An 18,343-nucleotide genomic window follows, 5' to 3' on the forward strand; every position below is an offset into this window, starting at 1 on the left:
GCCTGGCTACCCTATACATGCCCCGCCCCATTATCCCGGAGGTTAAGGCCTCACCTTGCATGTCACAGCCCTGTTTTCAAAGCCCCACGCTGTCTGAGATGGCCTGCTCTGGCGTAGGTCAGTGCCCTGATCACTGAGCTATCCACATATTCTATCAGGCCAGAATGTAAGTGTTTACACAACGCTGTCCCCCCAAAAAAAACACCCCCCCCAGCCCAGTGGTCATGGCCCTCAGCTGTGAGATGGGAGAGCCAAGGACAGGGCCTTTCTCCTCATCACTGGGCTAGTGGGGAAACAGAGGCAGCATTGCCCCCTCCCGCCCCCTTCTCAGTTTTTCTTGAAAAACAGCTGTCCTGGCTGCAGGGAGGGTCCATGGCTGGGAATCCTGAACTGAAGGGGGCACTCCCTCTGGCCCAGAGTTAGGCCCTGAAGGCCCTTGGAGGGGCTGGGCTTAGGCCACACCCCTCTCCTCATTATTTCCGACTGGTTGGTTTAGATGGCTTAGATTGCTGGATTCTGTGGATCTCATTTTCAAGGGCCTGGCTCTCCCAGGACCTTGTACAGGGTGCCTGGAAGCCTCATTCGGGATGTGGATTCCACCAGGCAGCAGAGCACCGAGACATAACCTGTTGCAACGCTGAGTCAGAGTCCCAACCTGGGATCTTAAGGCTCCTAAACACCTTTGAAAATCTGGCCCCATGATCTTGCAGTGCCTGACTATCACAAGCACTGATTTGACTGGTTGATCGCTCCAGGGGTGCTAATCCCATTGACACCAGTTGAGGATCTGGCCCCAAGTGTGAATGAAACCTGAGAATTAAATAGGGCGTTAAAAATTAGGAAAGTTTTCAGAAGAGTCTGACGTAGTTCCTACAGCTCAGAAAATCCCCTGAGAGCCTGATGTGTGTGAAATGAACATTGCCACACAGGTACAGGCAGATGGGACCCTGCATGCAAGCTCCTGCTCTGAGGAAGTTAAGTATTAAATGATTCTGGTCAATCATTTCTCTACTTTCATATTATTGTTTTAAAGCAGGTCACGTGGCTCTCTTGAGTGCATGTACCTCTGTTTGTGGCATGTGGACGGGTATGGAGAACCTCTGTAGTCAGTAACACTGGTTATATTTGCCAAAGTGACTAATGATTTCAGAACACTGTTTCTGGGTGTTCAACCTGAGATGCCTTAATGGGATGTGATTTTCAAAGGACAAATGCTCAGCACTTTCTGAAAATCAGGCCCCTTTTAAGGCAGCTCAGGTCAGGCACCCAAAATCATGAGGCACGTTTAAACATTTGGGCCCTTATCCGTATATGTCTGGAAAATTGAAGGACATAAATCCACACCGTGTAGAGGTCAAGCACTGGTCTCTTGGAAGGGGAGGTGGGAGGAGGCCATATCTTATACTGACACGTGCCAACTTTTCATAAACTCAAGGTTGGATCTGTGGGAAGAACGTCTCCCTACAGAAGAGACTAACACAATAAGAACAGGGACCCTTTGTTCAATCTACAGCTCTGAATAAGACAATTATTTAGTTCTTAGCTCCAACATCTGGCAATTTTCTGACTAGTCTTATTTTAGCAAAACAAGATTATCTGTTTACCCAGCTTTCTCTTACCTGATCACTGTTTGCTAGGCCTCTGCTCTCTTGACCAAACTCTGGACTTCGGGTCCGGAAAAGAGCTGGCACAATCCATAGACCAAGTTGTTATATAAAATGCACATAGATTCTAACCCTTCAAGAAATGCCAGTGACAACCTGTAAATTCTAATGTTTGCCTTATGTTTGCAAAATAAAACAGTTTTAAAAAAAACCCTTAAAATATAGCACTTTATTGTTGTCATATACAGTTTTTAATTACAAACGTTTTCACATAAAACAATTCTTTTTCTTAAAAAAAACAAAACAAACAAAAAAAATAGGGTGTAAACCAGCGTCGCTACTTTCACTTTAATGGAGTCAATGGTTCTTCAGTGGAGTCATGTCAATTTATACCAGCGATGTGGTCACAGGATGTGTGTCACAGATGATGTGGAGAGAGAAGATTCAGCCTAGACCTTGCCTGAAAAGAAGAGAAAGATCCAGGTCCCGAGCTGGTATAAATCCACTGAAGTCAACATGACTAACTGAGGCTCCATCCCCAAGTGAGAAAGGCTGAAACGTGAAAGAGCAACACTCTCCTTTGCCCTGCAATTCCAACATCCTGGAGAAGGCAGAAAAAGCTTCAGCTTCCGTTATTGCCAAACTGTACCAGCTCTAGATAGGTGCCTTGCTGGGCCTGGAGTCACAATGCTATATCTCAAGAGCACAGATGGGACAACTGTATATGAGGCAGGCGGACCCCGTTTGCACACGGGATCAGGGGCAAAGAAGAGCCCTTTGCACATTTCTTACTCGCCTCCAAGATTCAGCAGCAGAAAATGTTTTGGAGTTGTCCTGATTTCTCATGTTATAGTCACTACGTGGTGCAGCACACTGTGACTTTCACACTTGCCTGCACAGTTGAACTCCCAGTACCCAGTTCATCCTTGCAACAGTACTTCGGGGTCTGTCGACAGCAGGACACTGACCCACTGCTTGAAGTTTCACTCCTGCCACTTAAAGAGTTCTAGAATGTTTGTCTCTCATCCTGGTCATGGCATTGGTTCAGGAAGACCAATCGCTGGTGACTGTTGTCAGGGAAGGATGAATTTGCGAGGGGAGATGAATTCCTAGCATTTAAAAGTTGCAGTGTGAACTCTGACTTTACTATTTATTCCTCATTGTTCAAGACCATTTTAGCTCCAGTGCAGACTGGGCCTTAACGCATCATCTCCAACACTAGGACTTAGAGGAGGTCTGGACATTTGAGTATCATAAGTGCAGCAGCAAGTCTTACACTACAAGCCAGAACTGCTACGAGCAATTATTTCCTGGAGATAAACCAGATTACACAGGACATATTATCAGCTTCTAAAATCCTCCACTCTTTACATACTTTTCCCTGTACAGGTGGCTGCCAACAAGCCACTATGGATTATTTTTTGCCCTCTTTAAATCATCATGACATTCTGCCTGCTTGTGACTGAACTCTGAGTGGCGTTTTTGTTGCTGTTTAGTTTTGTGCCCTGCGAGTCTACGGCTTCATGCAACTGCAATGCTCCTTTTATTTTGCCACTGCAACAGGCAAAGCCTGTGCCTTTCCTCTGGGCTGAAACAGTTCCAGTTCCTGGCAGGAAAGTAAAATTCATTCCCAGTTCCTTTTCTAGGCCTAACTGGCTAGACACCGGCATTATTGTGGTCTGTCCAAGGCAACTGATTTGCTTGGCAATTGCTATAAGATTGGTCAAATGGCTCAAATAAGAAACAGAAAGCAGATGGCAATGTGCTCCTGCCACTGTTGATTTAGTGTGTAATATGTTTTGGGAGTGGCAGTATCCCAAAGTGGTAAAAGAAGGGGGGATTAAAATGAAGACCCCACAATGAAAGCTTCTTGCAACGAATGGGCACAAGAGACCCTTCCCAGCTTGGTCTCTGCAGTGGCACCAGCCTAAGAGAAAGGTGAAGAAACTCACACGGGAGTCAAAGAATAGTGCAGAAGATGCTCCCGTTGTTGCGACAGCCTCCGTCCATCCGTGCAGCTATCCTGGTCGACATGGTGGTAACTTTCTGACTGTTCGTTGCCGTGGAGGTTCCTCGGGTGGATCCTTCGATGTGAGGTCGTGCTGGAGGGTTCTCCAGGGTCCATGCAACATCAGACCTGAAGAAACAGAAAAAAACACCCCACAAGCAGCCATTAGCACTTCTCCAACCTCCCTTCAAAGGCCAGGTGAAATCAATGGGCCCTGTTCAGGGAAAAGGAGGCCACCCCCACATACGAGAACAAGCCTGCTAGGAGAGAGCCAATGGATGAGCATTCGGGGGGCCAGCATTAGAACAGGTGCATCAAGCCTCTTGCTTCTCCTCAGTGGGGAGCCTGGTTTTCCCAGGGTCAGGAGTGAGATGCTTCCAGCCTCCGTCTCCAGAAGCCCAGGCTCCTTTGCACAGGTCCTCACAGAGCTTGGCCCCGCAGGGCCTGGTGCCTGGAGTAGCTGAGCAAACCTGCCCCAAATGAAGAAGAGGGTGAGGAAAGCGGAGCAGGCTCATGGCCTGAAGCCCCCAGCTTGTGGCCTCTCCTCAGGGTCACTGCCCACATTCTGAGAAGGGCTGTTCTTGGCCAAGAGACTCAGTAAAGAGCAGCGCAAGGGGCTTACTTGCTCTTGAAGATGAGAAGTTTGTTGTTCTGCACAATACAATCTTCTGCATTCGACACCTGCTGCAAAATGGTCTTCTTGGACCTCCCTTGAAAAATCAGGTTTTCCTGCACCAGGCCTTTGGTTTGGTCAAGCATAACAATCCCATAATCCCAAAAGGACTGGATCCTGTTCTTGGTTACCTGGGGGGGAAATATCCCAACATGGCACAACCAGAACCTGGGAAGAATATTGGGCCACGTGGCCTTTTCCATGATTTAATCAAATAAAGTGCTGCAGTTGTACATGGTACTTTAGTATTTCTATTTTCCTGTCATCAATACAAATAAAACCCCAAAGGTCTTAAAGTCTAGGGCTCTGATTCAGCAATCTATCCCTATTCAGCAAAGCACGTGCTCAACGGTAACCACACACCTAAGTGCTTTGCTGACCAGACACAAATTTAGGAATGGACTTAAATGCTCTGATGAACTGGGGGATAAATGTCCAACTAGGACCAGTACAGTTAAGCAAAGGGGCCATGTTTAGGCCAGACTGGACCAGAGAGAGATTGGCTGGGGAGGTTACAGAGTTCCAGGATGGTTTCTCATGTGGTCACAGAACTTTGAAGGAGTCATGTTCAGAAGGCCATTAATTCTATTTTATTAAGGTGTCCTTGTAATCCAGAAGGCTCACACCTGGGGACGGAGTTCTGGGTGAGGATGTGTTTAAATATGGTGTTGGCTGAAGGCCAGCGCTGTGCCCAGTGGGGCTAGGCAGCTGGACTGCGGGTTACAGGTCTCAGAAAGAAGTGTGCCGCAGGACCCTATGATTGGGCAGTGACCACCCTCCACTCAGGCTCCCGAGGCTTAAAACACCCAGAGATCCAGCAACCCAGAGGCTTGGTTGTTCCAGTGGTTAATTACTCTTGCTATTAAACATTTAAACCTTATTTCCAGTCTGAATTTGTCTAGCTGCTACTTTCAGCCATTTGATCATGTGAGACCTTTTCTCTTCTAGAAATTTACCAAGGGATGTGGTGGAGTCTCCATCAATGACAATTTATAAATCAAGAGTATATGTTTTTCTAAAAGATCCACTGTGGGAATTATTGTGGGAAAGTTCCCTGGACCGTGTTATAGGAGGTCAGACTAGATGATCCCTTCTGGCCCTGGAAACTCTGAGTGAGAACTAGGATCCCCTCACCGCTGAACGTCTCCCATGGGCAGCAGTCCCAATCTCTATCGTCCTTGTTATCCTGGGCAGAGCCACCAGGGACAGTGCAAACTGTTTACTTCTTCTCACGCGACTCTTGGGACAGGTGACAGATCCTTGCTAGAGTCTGCATGAGAAACAACAGTAGCAACTAGTGTAGCCCAGGCTTCAATCAGTGTCCTCTGGGGCCTGTGACAATTTGAATTCTCCCTCAATCCCTCAGGGGTACTTGCACCCAGGGAGCAGTGTGATGAGGGTTTCCATACGTCTAGTTTAGCCTTAGGCCCAGATGACAACAGTTCCCTGATCAGAATGTTTTTCAGAAGGAGTTTGTGGTTCATGAACAGAATGGAGGAGAGAGCACCTATCTCTACAGTGTAACCTCAGAGCTCTCTGCGTGTTCATTGTCGGGGCCTTTTCAATGAAGATTATTGCAACAGACTAGTACTGCGCCTTATTGTGGCTTCACCCCATCAAAGACTGGAACAAAGGTGACTCTTACCCTTAGGCTAACACTGGCAACTTGCGAGGAGTGGGATTGCAGCATCTAGTTTGCAAACATCAGAGCAAACTGCAGCAAGTCCTGCTTTTAATGCAGTGGTGCAGCCTGCAGGTTCTGGGGGTCTCAAGGTGCAATGCTCCCTCTTGCTCCAAGTAGGTTGGGTGTTCTGGCAGACATGGAGCAATGCATGTTGGGATCTGTAGTCCTCACTAGCCACACCAATACACTAAACATGAAACAACTGTTGACTATAGGGCAGAACTGCTTGGGCTGCATTTGGCTTTTGGGCGGGATTTTGGCTACCGTTGGGTTAGATACAACAATGGCAGTGGAGCAACTAACTCAATAAAGCAGGTGGGGTAGGGAGAAAGACAAGCAAAGTGAGATCACTGTAGTCAAGGGGACTACTGCAGTCTCCGGCTGTCTCCTTTGCTCTCTTTTTGGCAAATAGGTTCCACATGGAAGCCACAATTGTCCATCCACATACAAGGAATACTCACAGAGCTACCTACACTGGGAAAAGTCAGATCAACAGTGTATGAAAAATAAAATAAAAATCAACATTGGAGTGACAAATGTGCTATTAATCAGAAGTATAGCCTAGTGAATAGATGAACACCAGATGATCATAATGGTCCCTTCTGACCTTAAAGTCTATGAGTCTATAACACCGTTTGTAGGGGAAGAATCAAGTTGGTTTTTATAAAGGAAAATCATGCCTCACCAATCTAACAACATTTTTAAGTGGGTCAACAAACTTCTGTACAAGGGTGATCCAGGGGATACAGTGTACTTGGACTTTCAGAAAGTCTTTGACAAGGTCCCTCACCAAGGGCTCTTAAGCAAAGTAAAAAGTCATGGGATCAGAGGGAAGATCCTCTCCTGGTTAAAAGATAGGAAACAAAGGGGTAGGAATAATGGTCAGTTTTCAGAATGGAGAGAGGTAAATAGTGGGGTCCCCCAAGCACCTGTATTGGGACCAGTCCTATTCAACATATTCATAAATGATCTGGAAAAGGGAGTGAACAATGAGATGGCAAAATATGCAGATGATACAAAACTACACAAGATAGTTAAGTCCCAGGCAGACTGCGAAGAGCTACAAAGGGATCTCACAAAACTGGGTGACTGGGCAACAAACTGGCAGATGAAATTCAATGCTGATAAATGCAAAGAAACGCACATTGGAAAACATAATCCCAACTATACATCTAAAATGATGGGGTCTAAATTAGCTATTACCACTCAAGGAAGAGATCTTGGAGTCACTGTGGACAGTTCTCTGAAAACATCCACTCAATGTGCAGTGGCAGTCAAAAACATGAACAGAATGTGGGGATTCAATAAGAAAGGGACAGATAATAAGACAGAAAATATCATAATGTCACTATATAAATCCATGGTATGCCCATATCTTGAATACTGTGTTCAATTCTAGTCATCATCTTCAAAATAGATATATTAGAATAGGAAAAGGTACAGAAAAGGGAAACAAAAATGATTAGGGGTATGGAACAGCTTCCGTATGAGGAGAGATTTAAGAGAGACTGGGACTGTTCAGCTCTGAAATGACTAAGGGGGATATGATCGAGGTCTATAAAGTCATGACTGGTGTGGAGAAAGTGAATGAGGAAGTGTTATTTGCCCCTTCACATAACACAAATACCAGGAATCACCCAATGAAATTAATAGGGATCAGGTTTAAAACACAAAAGGAAGTATTTCTTCACACAACGCACAGTCGATCTGTGGAACTCATTGCCAGAGGATGTTGTGAAGGCCAAGACTATAACAGGGTTCAGAAAAGGATTAGAGAAGTTCATGGAGGATAGGTCCATCAATTGCTATTAGCCAAGATGGTCATGGACGCAGTCCCGTGCTCTGGGTATGTCTACCCTCTGACTGCCAGAACCTGGGACTGGATGACAGGGGATGGATCATTCAAAATTGCCCTGATCTGTACATTTCCTGTGAAGCACCTGGCATTGGCCACTGTCAGAAGACAGGATATTGGGCAAGATGGGTCTGATCCGGTGTGGTTCTTTTTACGAGCCCTGCACAGAGACTTGGGAGAGCTGGACTCTATTCTGGGTGACTTCTGGCAAGTCACTGTCCACTCTGTGCCTCAGTTTCCTCCTTTGTAATATGAGGATAATGATCCTCACCTCCTTTGTAAAGAGCTTTGCAACCTGCTGATGAAAAGAGCTAAAGTATATTACTATCATTAGAGCTGTATTCCGTGAATGGAAATTCTCTTGTTCACTATCTCCTACCCTCTCCAACATGCATGTTCGTTAAGCGATAGAGTTGCTGCACATGAGCAGTGCTGCTCTGCTCTCCTGTGAAGGGAGGGGGAATTTTCGCTCCTCCTGTTTCCCTTTGATTATCTTAGTGATGCTACAAATGACTAGCAGCTTTCATTACAGATCCAAAAAACAGAAGCTAAGACCTACGGACTTTGACCGTTCTTCTAGGATGGACACCAGCGCTGAACCCAGGTCTGATTTCCTCCAAGTGCACCAATCCATCCAGCCTAATGAATTCAGGAGAGAGAAATTCAGACTCGAAATAAGGGGCACATTTTTAAACAGTGAGAGTAATTAACAATGGTACCAATTTACCAAGGGTGGTGGTGAATTCTCCATCACGGGTTAGTTTGAAATGAAGATTGGATGGTTTTCCCCTAAGATGGGCTCTAGTATAGAGCAAACCGGACTGTGTTAGCAGGGAGGTCTGAGTAGATGCTCACAGTGGTCCCTCCTGGTCTCAGAATCTAAGATTTGTTTGAATACTCACCTTCATGTCTGCCGTCTGTAACAACTGGAGGCCACATCCCCGGTTGCCTACGATGTCGTTCTCAACGATAACCCCATCGCCCTTGGAGGTGATGCCGTGGCTGCTGTTGTCGTAAATGCCATTGCCACGGAGCTCCACCCTGGCCTCGCTTTCGATCAGCACCCCTCCGAGGCTGTTGCAGGAGATGCTGTTGTTGGCGATGCGTGTGAGCTGGCTGCTCTGAAGCACAGCAACCCCACTGTCGTGATTGGCGTGGATGGCGTTGGCTATGATGTTAAGTGCTTCGCTGCTCTTGACGTACAAGCCTGCGGCTGTAAAAGAGGGGGAAAGAAGTCAGTGAACTCATTCGAGTCAATGAAACAGGGCAGGGGAGACAACTGGGTCTGCTGGGTAGCCAGAGAAACAAGTCTTCCACCAGCCTGTGATTGGGAAACTCTGAATGTGCTTAACCGTTCAACACCCTGAGTTCTGGACCAGAATAAACCCCCAAAATGCTAAGAGAAACTCAGGCTAACCGGCACTCAGGTTTGTGCTAAGGATCGGTGAGCCTCCACTTTGAGGCTGTCTTTGGACAAAGTGGAGTGGGCTTGACGTTTGTAATATAGCCCCAAGCCCAGGCTAGTTCATAAGCTACAGAAATTTTGCCTGGCTTTTGTGATAAACTCCAGGGTGTCAGCACTGAACTGGGCAGACGCTGGAATGGGAGAGGGCAACAACACTGAACACAGAAACAACAGCTGGGGTACAGACTGAGAGCTACCGGTTGGTGTAGGAGTAATACAGACGCTGCCCAAGGGTTCATTAATGGAGCCGCATCTCTGGTTTCCTGAGACTCATGCTGACTCTTTATTCAGGGCTGTAGAGAGAGGGATTTTCCATACTCCAGCTGTAGTTTCCGTGTCTTCCTGATCTTCTGTTACTACTCCTGCCCCCCACATACAAGCTCCAGCAAGTACCTCTTGCAAGGATCAACTTTCCATCCAAGGAATGCTGGGTGGGGCTCACTTTGGAGCTCAATGCTGCTCCCTACGTTAAAGCTTTTTCTCCATCTCCCTTCCAAAGGGATGAACACAGAGACCCTGCAGCCTTCTCACTCCCTGACTACCTGCTCCTTTTCTGCATGGGGTGAAGAAAGTGGCTTTAAACTACCTTTGTGCTTCCTGAATTGTTGCTCCGACCAGTGCCCTCTCTGGCTTCAGCACAACCCAGAGCAGCCCCATGGCTGCTCTAAGCCTCACCAGCTTGTAATGGCCCTCTGAACTCTCTCTGCGGGGCTCATATACAGCCAGAGTACAATGCACACTCCTTTCCACCCTTCAACCCTGGGGGCTGCCAGGGCCTGATGTAACATGGTTCTGCTGGGATATGCCCAAAGAGGAAAAATTCCAGTGATTGAAATCCTGCAGTGGTTGCATCCACCCCCTTTGTAGCCTATATACAATGACTGCAGCACTGGACAAAATCCAGTCCCTGGTCTAGAGACTGAATTTGTCCTCTGCAAGGCAGTGCCAGGCGCTACCACTGCTAGACCTCACTCCCCTCCAGTCTGCTCCGCCCTTTGCCTGGCTCCATCATACTCAGAGCTGCATGGTTACTATGATTGTGATCTCTGCAGGCCCCAGAGACCCCTAGCACATCTCTCCGGGGACTCAGTGGGGGGACAGACTCAGCCCCTGGACAGCATGTTTGGGGCAGGCCCAGCTGGGGCCACGTTCACCTCCATTGTGATTGATGCTGTTGGACTCCACCAGTGCCACACTGATGGGCCGTCGGGAGGTGAAGTGCTCGTCCTCGCTGTCCAAGTCATTCTCCCAGCTGGCAGCTTCGCCCTCGTCGTTGAAGTTCTCGTTGCCGCCTTGGTTGGCGAGATAGTCGTTGGCATCATCCTTGCGGCAAAACACGGCCACTCCGTAGATGCTGTTGTGGCCAATTCGGTTGTTTGTGACGTGAGGAAGGCTGGAGGACATTATCCACACGCCACAGCCCTTGTTACCTGCAACATGCAGAGACAGACCAACATGTGACAGCCATTGTTATAGGCTCCAACCGCAGGCCAGCTCCACTGGGCTAGGTCCTGCGCACACCAGAGCTGGGCGCAGTTTTTCAGGCAAAACTTATTTTCAATAAACCAGGCAGCTTTGATAACACCAAAACTTTTCATGAATTTGTCTCGGTTTCACCAAATGGTTTCGGTCTGAAAAAAACCCTAAAAATAAATTGTGAAACAAATCAAACCATTTCCATTTTTCACTTTGAAACGACTTTGTGTTTTGACATTTCTTTTTGTTTGAAAACAAAACAAAACAAAACACATGAAAATGGTCAAAATTTAAACAAAAAAAAATGCCATGTGGCAGAAACAAAATGCTTCATTCGACCTGAAATGATTTTCTGTTCCACGTTTTGATTCGCTGAAAATTTTGAAAAATTCCATTTCCGGTTCAACCTGAAATCATTCCCTCTCCTCCCCGCCCTACCCCCGGCCTTGCCAGCAAACTGAAAAATCTGTTATTCACACAGCTCTTAGCACAGACACCTAGTGCGAGACAGCCCCTGCGCCATGGAGTTTACAGTGTAAACAGACCAGACAGAGAGAGCAAGTATCATTGTGCTTGCTCTACAGATGGGGAAATGAGACCCACTGGACTGGGACCTGGGAAAGCTGGGTCAATTCCTGGATCTGCCACTGATTTGCAGGGTGATCCTGAACACATCATCACCTCGTGCCTCAGTTTCCCCATCTCTAAAATGGGGATACCAATACTACCTTTCTCTGTCGTGTCTATTTACACTGCAGCTTCGGGAATGGTTTCTCACAATGTGCCTGTGCAGCACCTAGCAGAATGGGGCTACTAGGCTTTGGTGAAATACAAACAGTAATAAAATCCCCTTTTGCCATTGCTAGGATGTGGTTTATAATTCAGGTCCTCATGTTCCCTGGGAGCATATACTGTGATGTGTCACATACAGCATATGCACATATATTCCTGTCCCTGTGGTCATCCTCACTCTTAGTTGCTTTGTCCCCACACCACTGTTTCCATTTACACAATTAAACACATACACAGATGTCTCCCACTGGTCTGTTTTCCTTTGTTTGCCGCTGGAAAATAAATCCCCTCTATGGGTATTTAGGTGGTTTATTCCAGGCTCCTGCTCTCCTTGTTAGATGCTGCCAAGCTAATGACTGATGATTCCCTCTTGAGCTGAGTTACTCCAAACCAATGTCACTCGAAAGACGCTATGAAACATACTGCCATGGAAACTCAGTGGAGAACAGTACCTACTGCGTCTGATCTGGCATTTTCCTGCAATATCCTTGGGAGACCTTATTGAATTAAATGTAAGTATCTCTGTATTAATTAATGGTTTATCGATTGGGCTGGGACTGTATGTTAGCTCTTGAGGGGGTAGACATGACAGATGTGAGACCTGGGGGTTCAAAGAACTATATTGAGCAAAGTGCCAGATAAGAATGGACTTTAGGAACAAAAAGCGTGAAGTGGTTTTCCTGGGGAACATCTAATCGGAGATGAAGGCAAATTCCCACCTCTAGCTATGTGAAAACCCAGCCTTTGGAAGCTGTGCCCTGAGGAGAAGGCCATTGTCTGCTAATCACCTGTTACAAGCAGCCATGATTAAAGGCCCAACCAGTATAAAGAATGACTAAACTATTCATGGTGGTTCTGGTTCTGAATGTAGGACAGTTCTGAACTTGTAACCCTGGGGAAAACCCATTTGTGGGTTTTGAAGTACTGACTGTTCCCAGAGCCCGAGATGGGAGTTGGGGTGACCTCTGGTAAGCTTTTTATCATGCGTGTAGGTTCTTCCATTGTTTTTAATGTTCTATCTGAAATGCTTTTACCTTAAGAATAAATAAATGTGCTTGCTTACAATGCATGTCCTCTCCCTGCATTAGGAGCTTCTTTTCATTTTCAGAGTACTCTAAAATCCACATGCATGATGAGATTATCTAGGATATTCGTATGTCACAACAGGGCCAATGGTGCAAATTTGGAATAATTTGGTTCAGGTGTATATTCTTCCCCAATAAGAAGAAAATTGTAATACACCTCTACCCCGCTATAACGGGACCCAATATAACACGGGTTCACATATAGCGCGGTAGCAGCAGGGCTCTGGCAGCACTTTAAAGGGTCCATGGCTCCGGCTGCCGCGGGGAGCCCAGGGCCCTTTAAATCACTGCTGGAGCCCAGCTGCTGCTACCCTGGGGCTGCAGCACTGGGGCTCTGCTGGCAATTTAAAGAGGCTGGAGATCCCCACAGCCGGAGTCCCGGGTTCTTTAAATCACCGCTGCAGCCCTGCCACCACTACCCTGATATAACAGCGTTTCACCTATAACACGGTAGGGATTTTTGGCTCCCCACGACCGCGTTATATCGGGGAAGAGGTGTATTCCAGTTGCTCTAGAACTGACATGCATAGGGAGATTACCGTGAACAGTGATATTCCACAACTGAAACGGAGGTGGAGGGGAACTTCCATTGAGCTGAATGGGTCATTTCACACCACCCAGAGCTATTGTGTCTTTGGAGCATCCTAATTCATCTGAGCACACCCCACTGAATGGGCCACTCCACACATCAACAGCACTCCTGTACTGCAGAGGGCTGTGCCGAGCCCCTTCCTTTGCACTAGCTCCCTGATGTAGATACAAAATCTGGGGCTCCCTGCTATTCCTTTTGCTGCCTCCAGCTGGTGGACATGCTCCTCACAGCCCATCAGTTACCACCTCCTTTCTTCCCAGGGCCCTTCCCTCCCTACTGGGGGCACGGTGGGGCCAGGAGGAAGGCAGAGCTGGTAGCTAAAGTGGCAAATCATCCTCCTCTCACAGATGCCCTCCAACTGTGCTCCTCACTAGCACCTCTTCCTCAAGAAACACGGGAAATTAACTGCCCCAAACCATGATTAATGCAGGTCTTGTTGTCTTTTCTCCTCCTTTCCTGTTGCTTCAGCCCTCATTCCTGCTCCACCTCTTGCCTCCCTTCTCAGTAAGGGACCAATCCAACATACACTGTACTCAACACAGTGAGTCCCATGAACTGCAGAGGGTTTTGGGTCAGGTCGTACGTACTCGGTGCAAGGCACAGGAGCCCACGCCGGGGGTGCCAACAGCTTTTCACATGTGCAGCCGTTTCATTCTGATCCTGTGAAACTGGGATTTATTTATTGCTCCAACCTGAGCATTTAATTTTAAAAAGCATATTTACTCTCTCCCCTTTTCTTTCACCTAAAGGGACCCGCTGTTCTCATTTGTATTCCCCTCTTCTCCTATTAATCCATATGTCCTCCTATCATTCCCACTACTGATCCCAGATAACACTTGTTTCTGGACCTTTTGTAGCCCAAAACAGGCTAATTGTTGCCCGACTGGACCACAGCTCTCAGCTTTGTGTGGACAGGGACTTTTCCTAGAGAAGTATTCCCAAGACTGCGAAGGCAGCAGCACTGGTGTGAGGTGAGAGATGGCCATTAGCAGCTGTTTTTCAGCCCCTGCAGTACACGCCTATCCCTAAGGATACATCATTATACATAAAGGGACAGATTCCCTGTCCAACACACACACACACACACACACACGCATGCACGCGGCAGGCTCTAAGCATGACAATCAGGGTTTCAACACCCCCAGGAGAGAACAAATAAGCAGTTAAACCAACTGATTGCATGCTGTGTTATTGTACAATGGAAGTATATCAAGTAAGATCTTTATGAAAGTTTGTAATACACCAAACTTAACAGTCATTATAGTCACGAGTTATGAATGCATGTGGAAAACTGTAGTTGTAAATGTGGTGCAATGTCAGCAGCACCTCACAACCAGACGAGGGTGGCCCCAAGCACCTAGCCATTGTCCAGCCCAGGAATAAAACCACCAGGAACCATCCAAGCAAACAGAAACAGTTCAAAGCTGCAAAGAAAACCCCAGTGTTCGGGAACGAAGGGCTGGTTTATACTGGAAACATACATTGGTGTAGCTATGTCTCTCAGGGATGTTAAAAACCCACACCCTGAGAAATGTAGCTACGCCAACCTAACCCCCTGGTGTAGACAGCGCTAGATGGACAGAAGAATTCTTCCGTCAACCTAGACTCCACCTCTCGGGGAAGTGGATTAACTTACAGTGATGGCAGAACCCTTCCAGTTGCTGTTTTTCACCCCATGCAGGTCTCTGTTGCACAAACTGCGTGGAACATCTGTGTCGAAGTGAGCTGATAACAGGAGGGCTGCACAGACAATGAACCAGAGCGGAAGGGGCCAAGGGTCTGGTGATTAAGAACTTGGGCAGGCCGGGTTTGAGGAGATGGGACTGGAAGGGCTGTTGGCAACAACCAGCCAGGAGAAGCTAGACTGGTGAAAGCCAAGGTGAGAACTTGTGATTGTGGGCTGGCTACTGGTGTTGAGGAACTTTCAGAGCACCAAGGCCCCTGAAGGTAATGACAGAATCTCTTACTGGTCTGGGTAATCCACAGAATGTGAGATCAAGGCAGAACAAAGGGAGTGGAGATTGGTTGCAAGTCCCCAGTCATGGATTCCTCCGGTGTAAAGGAGTCCAGTGGACACACACCAGCTCCCCCCATCACCAGGGACCCCTCCCCTGGCACAAGGACTGTGTTAGGGACAGGGAAAGGGAAGGAGGAGTGGCTATCCCCAGCTAGGGTATGGTCCCTTGGGGACCACAGCCAGTTGACACAAGTTGGAGCAGCATCCAGGCTGCTCTTACTTGTGCTGGGGTAGAGAATCAGGGAGCCATAACTGACTTCCTTCCCACCTCCCCTTCCCTTGCTCAGCATGGAATCCAACTCTAAAGCTGCACAGGACCCTTGATTAAGCAAAAGGCGGGAGAGCACAGTAGGATGTGGAGAGCTCAAGGCATTTTCCACATTTTTGGCTTCTTACCATAAATGGTGTTTCCTTCGATCAGCCCCTTGCCTCTCTCTCCCACCACCACTCCATCCGAGTAGCCACAACAGATCAGGTTGCTCCTGAGGACAGGGTCACCCCCGCGCCGGATGTCTGCCCCTCCCCACTGGTTTTCACGAATGACGTTTTCTAACACAGAGCAGAAGAGAAAAAAAAAAAATCACCCGAAAGCCCCACAAAAAGAAAGGAGGCTGTGCTGCGTTCCTATGCACCGTTCGCCTCTGGGGCGTAGCTGCTAAACAATTACACATCTGGCAGTCACACACACGGCTGGGAAGTCCACATTCCCCCAAGGAAGCTGAAAAGCAAAGTCCCTATTTGTATCAGAGGCAGAAGAACCCACCTGGGGAAGTGGGGAAATGATGCACCTACAGCTGAGCTGAGTAGATTCACAAAACACATTGAATTCTATCCTGAAGTCGACAGCAAAATGACTATAATGGAACCAGGATTTCACCCACCATTGATTTAGCAAATTTCACCTCTTTTTGTTTGCTAATCATCCCACAGAACTGGCCTGAATTTGCTCTTGGCCAAGGTAACGGGAGTTTTACTGGATGGGCCCTGGATAAGCACCGTTTTTTACCCAATCACAGAGGGGCCTGATCCCAGCTCAACAGAGCAGCAGTACAAGACAAGGAGATGCAAGAAGAACAATGGCTGGAGACAGGACATGTGATTACAGCAGAAGCTGATTACTGCTGTTTTAAAAGGCTCTGTCTTTCGAAACAAAAGAAAAGATTTAATTTTAGCACAAGGCACACTATTACTATCTTCTGTGGCCTAGTGAGTATTTATCCTGCCCTGTCTCTTGGGAGCAATTCAGCTTTTTTAGAAACCTATTATATTCTTTTAAAAATCCATAGTGGTGGGCCTGTATTTAATTTTTTTTATGATGGAAAATAGAGCAACAATTATCATCTTGTCCTATAGAACAACAGAAAAGATTCAATTAAGTATAATTACTGTCTGTAACTGCAAACGGAGGGCAGCAGTGTATTCAGCAGCTTAATTGCACTTAGCTGTATCACTAGTTCTCCGTAATTAGCCACCCTCCTTCCCATGTATATGGTCAGCAGAACAATTGCTAGGGGAAACAACTCCAAGATGCCGCTGAAGTAGAATAACATTGACGACTCAAGCTTGCCATGAAAACCAAATACTGGATGAGTAAAAAATACAGTTGATCTGGAATGCTGCTTCCATAGCACAGCTCTACGAACAAACACCAACAAGGAGAGATCAATGATTCCAGCGAAACAATATAGAAAAGACACGCCTACACTCTCCCTTATTGGCATCTGGTCTGGTGATCTAAGACCTGGTCTACACTGGGGTGGGGGAGGGAATCGATCTAAGATATGCAACTTCAGCTATAAGAATGGCGTAGCGGAAGTCGATGTATCTTAGATTGACTTAGATTGACTTACTTCGCGTCCTCGTGGTGCAGGATCGACGGCAGCCGCTCCCCTGTCGACTCTGCTTCCTCCTCTCGCCCTGGTGGAGTTCCGGAGTCGATGGGGAGCGCATTTGGGGATCAATGTATAGCATCTCGACGAGACGCAATACATCGATCCCCGATAGATCGATTGCTACCTGCCGATCTGGCGGGTAGTGAAGACATACCCTAAGTCTAAGGTTGATTCCAATGGAGTTTGCACCCAGCCACTGAGTCTAAAACAAAAATAACTTTGCAAGAAAGATGCATCTAAATATGACTTAGAAGCTTGACACCCATTAGAAAGCACTGTCTATCATGCATAACGAAGCTGGTTTTAAATTATATACCTATTATTTGGCCTCTTCCATTCTCATTCACTGCTATACCAGCTGCAAGCCCCTGGAATATATGGTTCCCACTAGAGTAGAAAGAAAGGAAAAAGTTATCTGCCAACGTGGTTGCTCTTTTTATTATATGTTCATCACACACAGATTTGCCCTAACTAGACTTTGTGGGTTAAATGAACTGATGTAATAGCCCTTATATCCTTTACTCATTACCCAGCAGAGAGCGCTTCTGTTCAAAGTCCTGCCTGCTTGATTGGCTCTAGGCTGCAGTTCATTTCCTTTCCTTCTTTTAACGAGAATGCATCAAGCTTTGTAGTGACAATAAAATGGTCACATGTAACCAGGGAAAAATAGACACAGGAGACGATACATGCAGAACTGATAAGACAATGGAGCTGCAGGCGTTTGGATAACTTTCACGTGATTCAAAATATGAACTGTAATGCCAATCAAATGAGGAAAACACGCTGAAATACAAAGCAACAGAAGCAACCCTATCATTAGAGACCGCTATTCTTGGAAACGTACATCATATTGCAAGTCCTGCTAAGATACTTGTTATAAAACATAAAGAAACTGCCACAAAATTAGGAAACAGCAGGTTTGAAAAATGCTCTCTGCTCACAGATTGTCATCAATATAACCCTCAAACCTGAGTAACGGGCATCAAATGGGATGATCCTCCATTAACACAATGCAGAGAGAACCTCCATAACGCACATCAATGCATCAGTGGAAGGCAAAGTAAACTGAAAAGAATAGCCCAGATTCTGCTTTTCAAAGCAAATCCACAATTCAAGTGAAGCCACATGGGGTAGTCCCAGTTGGCAAAAAAGCTGGCCTGATACATCAAAGCATAATGTGCACATTTTATTTCAAAGCAA

The 18,343-nt window shown here is 46.8% G+C and overlaps 1 protein-coding gene across 2 annotated transcripts in view; it reads right to left on the reverse strand.

Moving 5' to 3' along the window:
- Window positions 1-1,815: 1,815 nt before the first annotated feature.
- FBXO10 (F-box protein 10) overlaps window positions 1,816-18,343 on the reverse strand; it is a 64,391-nt gene continuing 47,863 nt past the window's right edge. The window contains exons 6-11 of one of the 2 annotated variants that reach the window (XM_032778753.2): window positions 17,460-17,530; window positions 15,648-15,800; window positions 10,444-10,719; window positions 8,727-9,037; window positions 4,235-4,416; window positions 1,816-3,741 (exon numbers count right to left, since the gene is read on the reverse strand). In XM_032778753.2, the coding sequence (XP_032634644.1) occupies window positions 3,564-3,741; window positions 4,235-4,416; window positions 8,727-9,037; window positions 10,444-10,719; window positions 15,648-15,800; window positions 17,460-17,530 (1,171 nt within the window). In that variant the 3' untranslated portion in view covers window positions 1,816-3,563. The remainder of the gene's footprint in view (window positions 3,742-4,234; window positions 4,417-8,726; window positions 9,038-10,443; window positions 10,720-15,647; window positions 15,801-17,459; window positions 17,531-18,343) is intronic. The other variant, XM_032778755.2, reaches the window with a different exon arrangement.

This window comes from Chelonoidis abingdonii, chromosome 6 (assembly GCF_003597395.2).
Source record: "Chelonoidis abingdonii isolate Lonesome George chromosome 6, CheloAbing_2.0, whole genome shotgun sequence".
In the NCBI taxonomy this organism is placed as follows: Eukaryota; Metazoa; Chordata; order Testudines; family Testudinidae; genus Chelonoidis; species Chelonoidis abingdonii.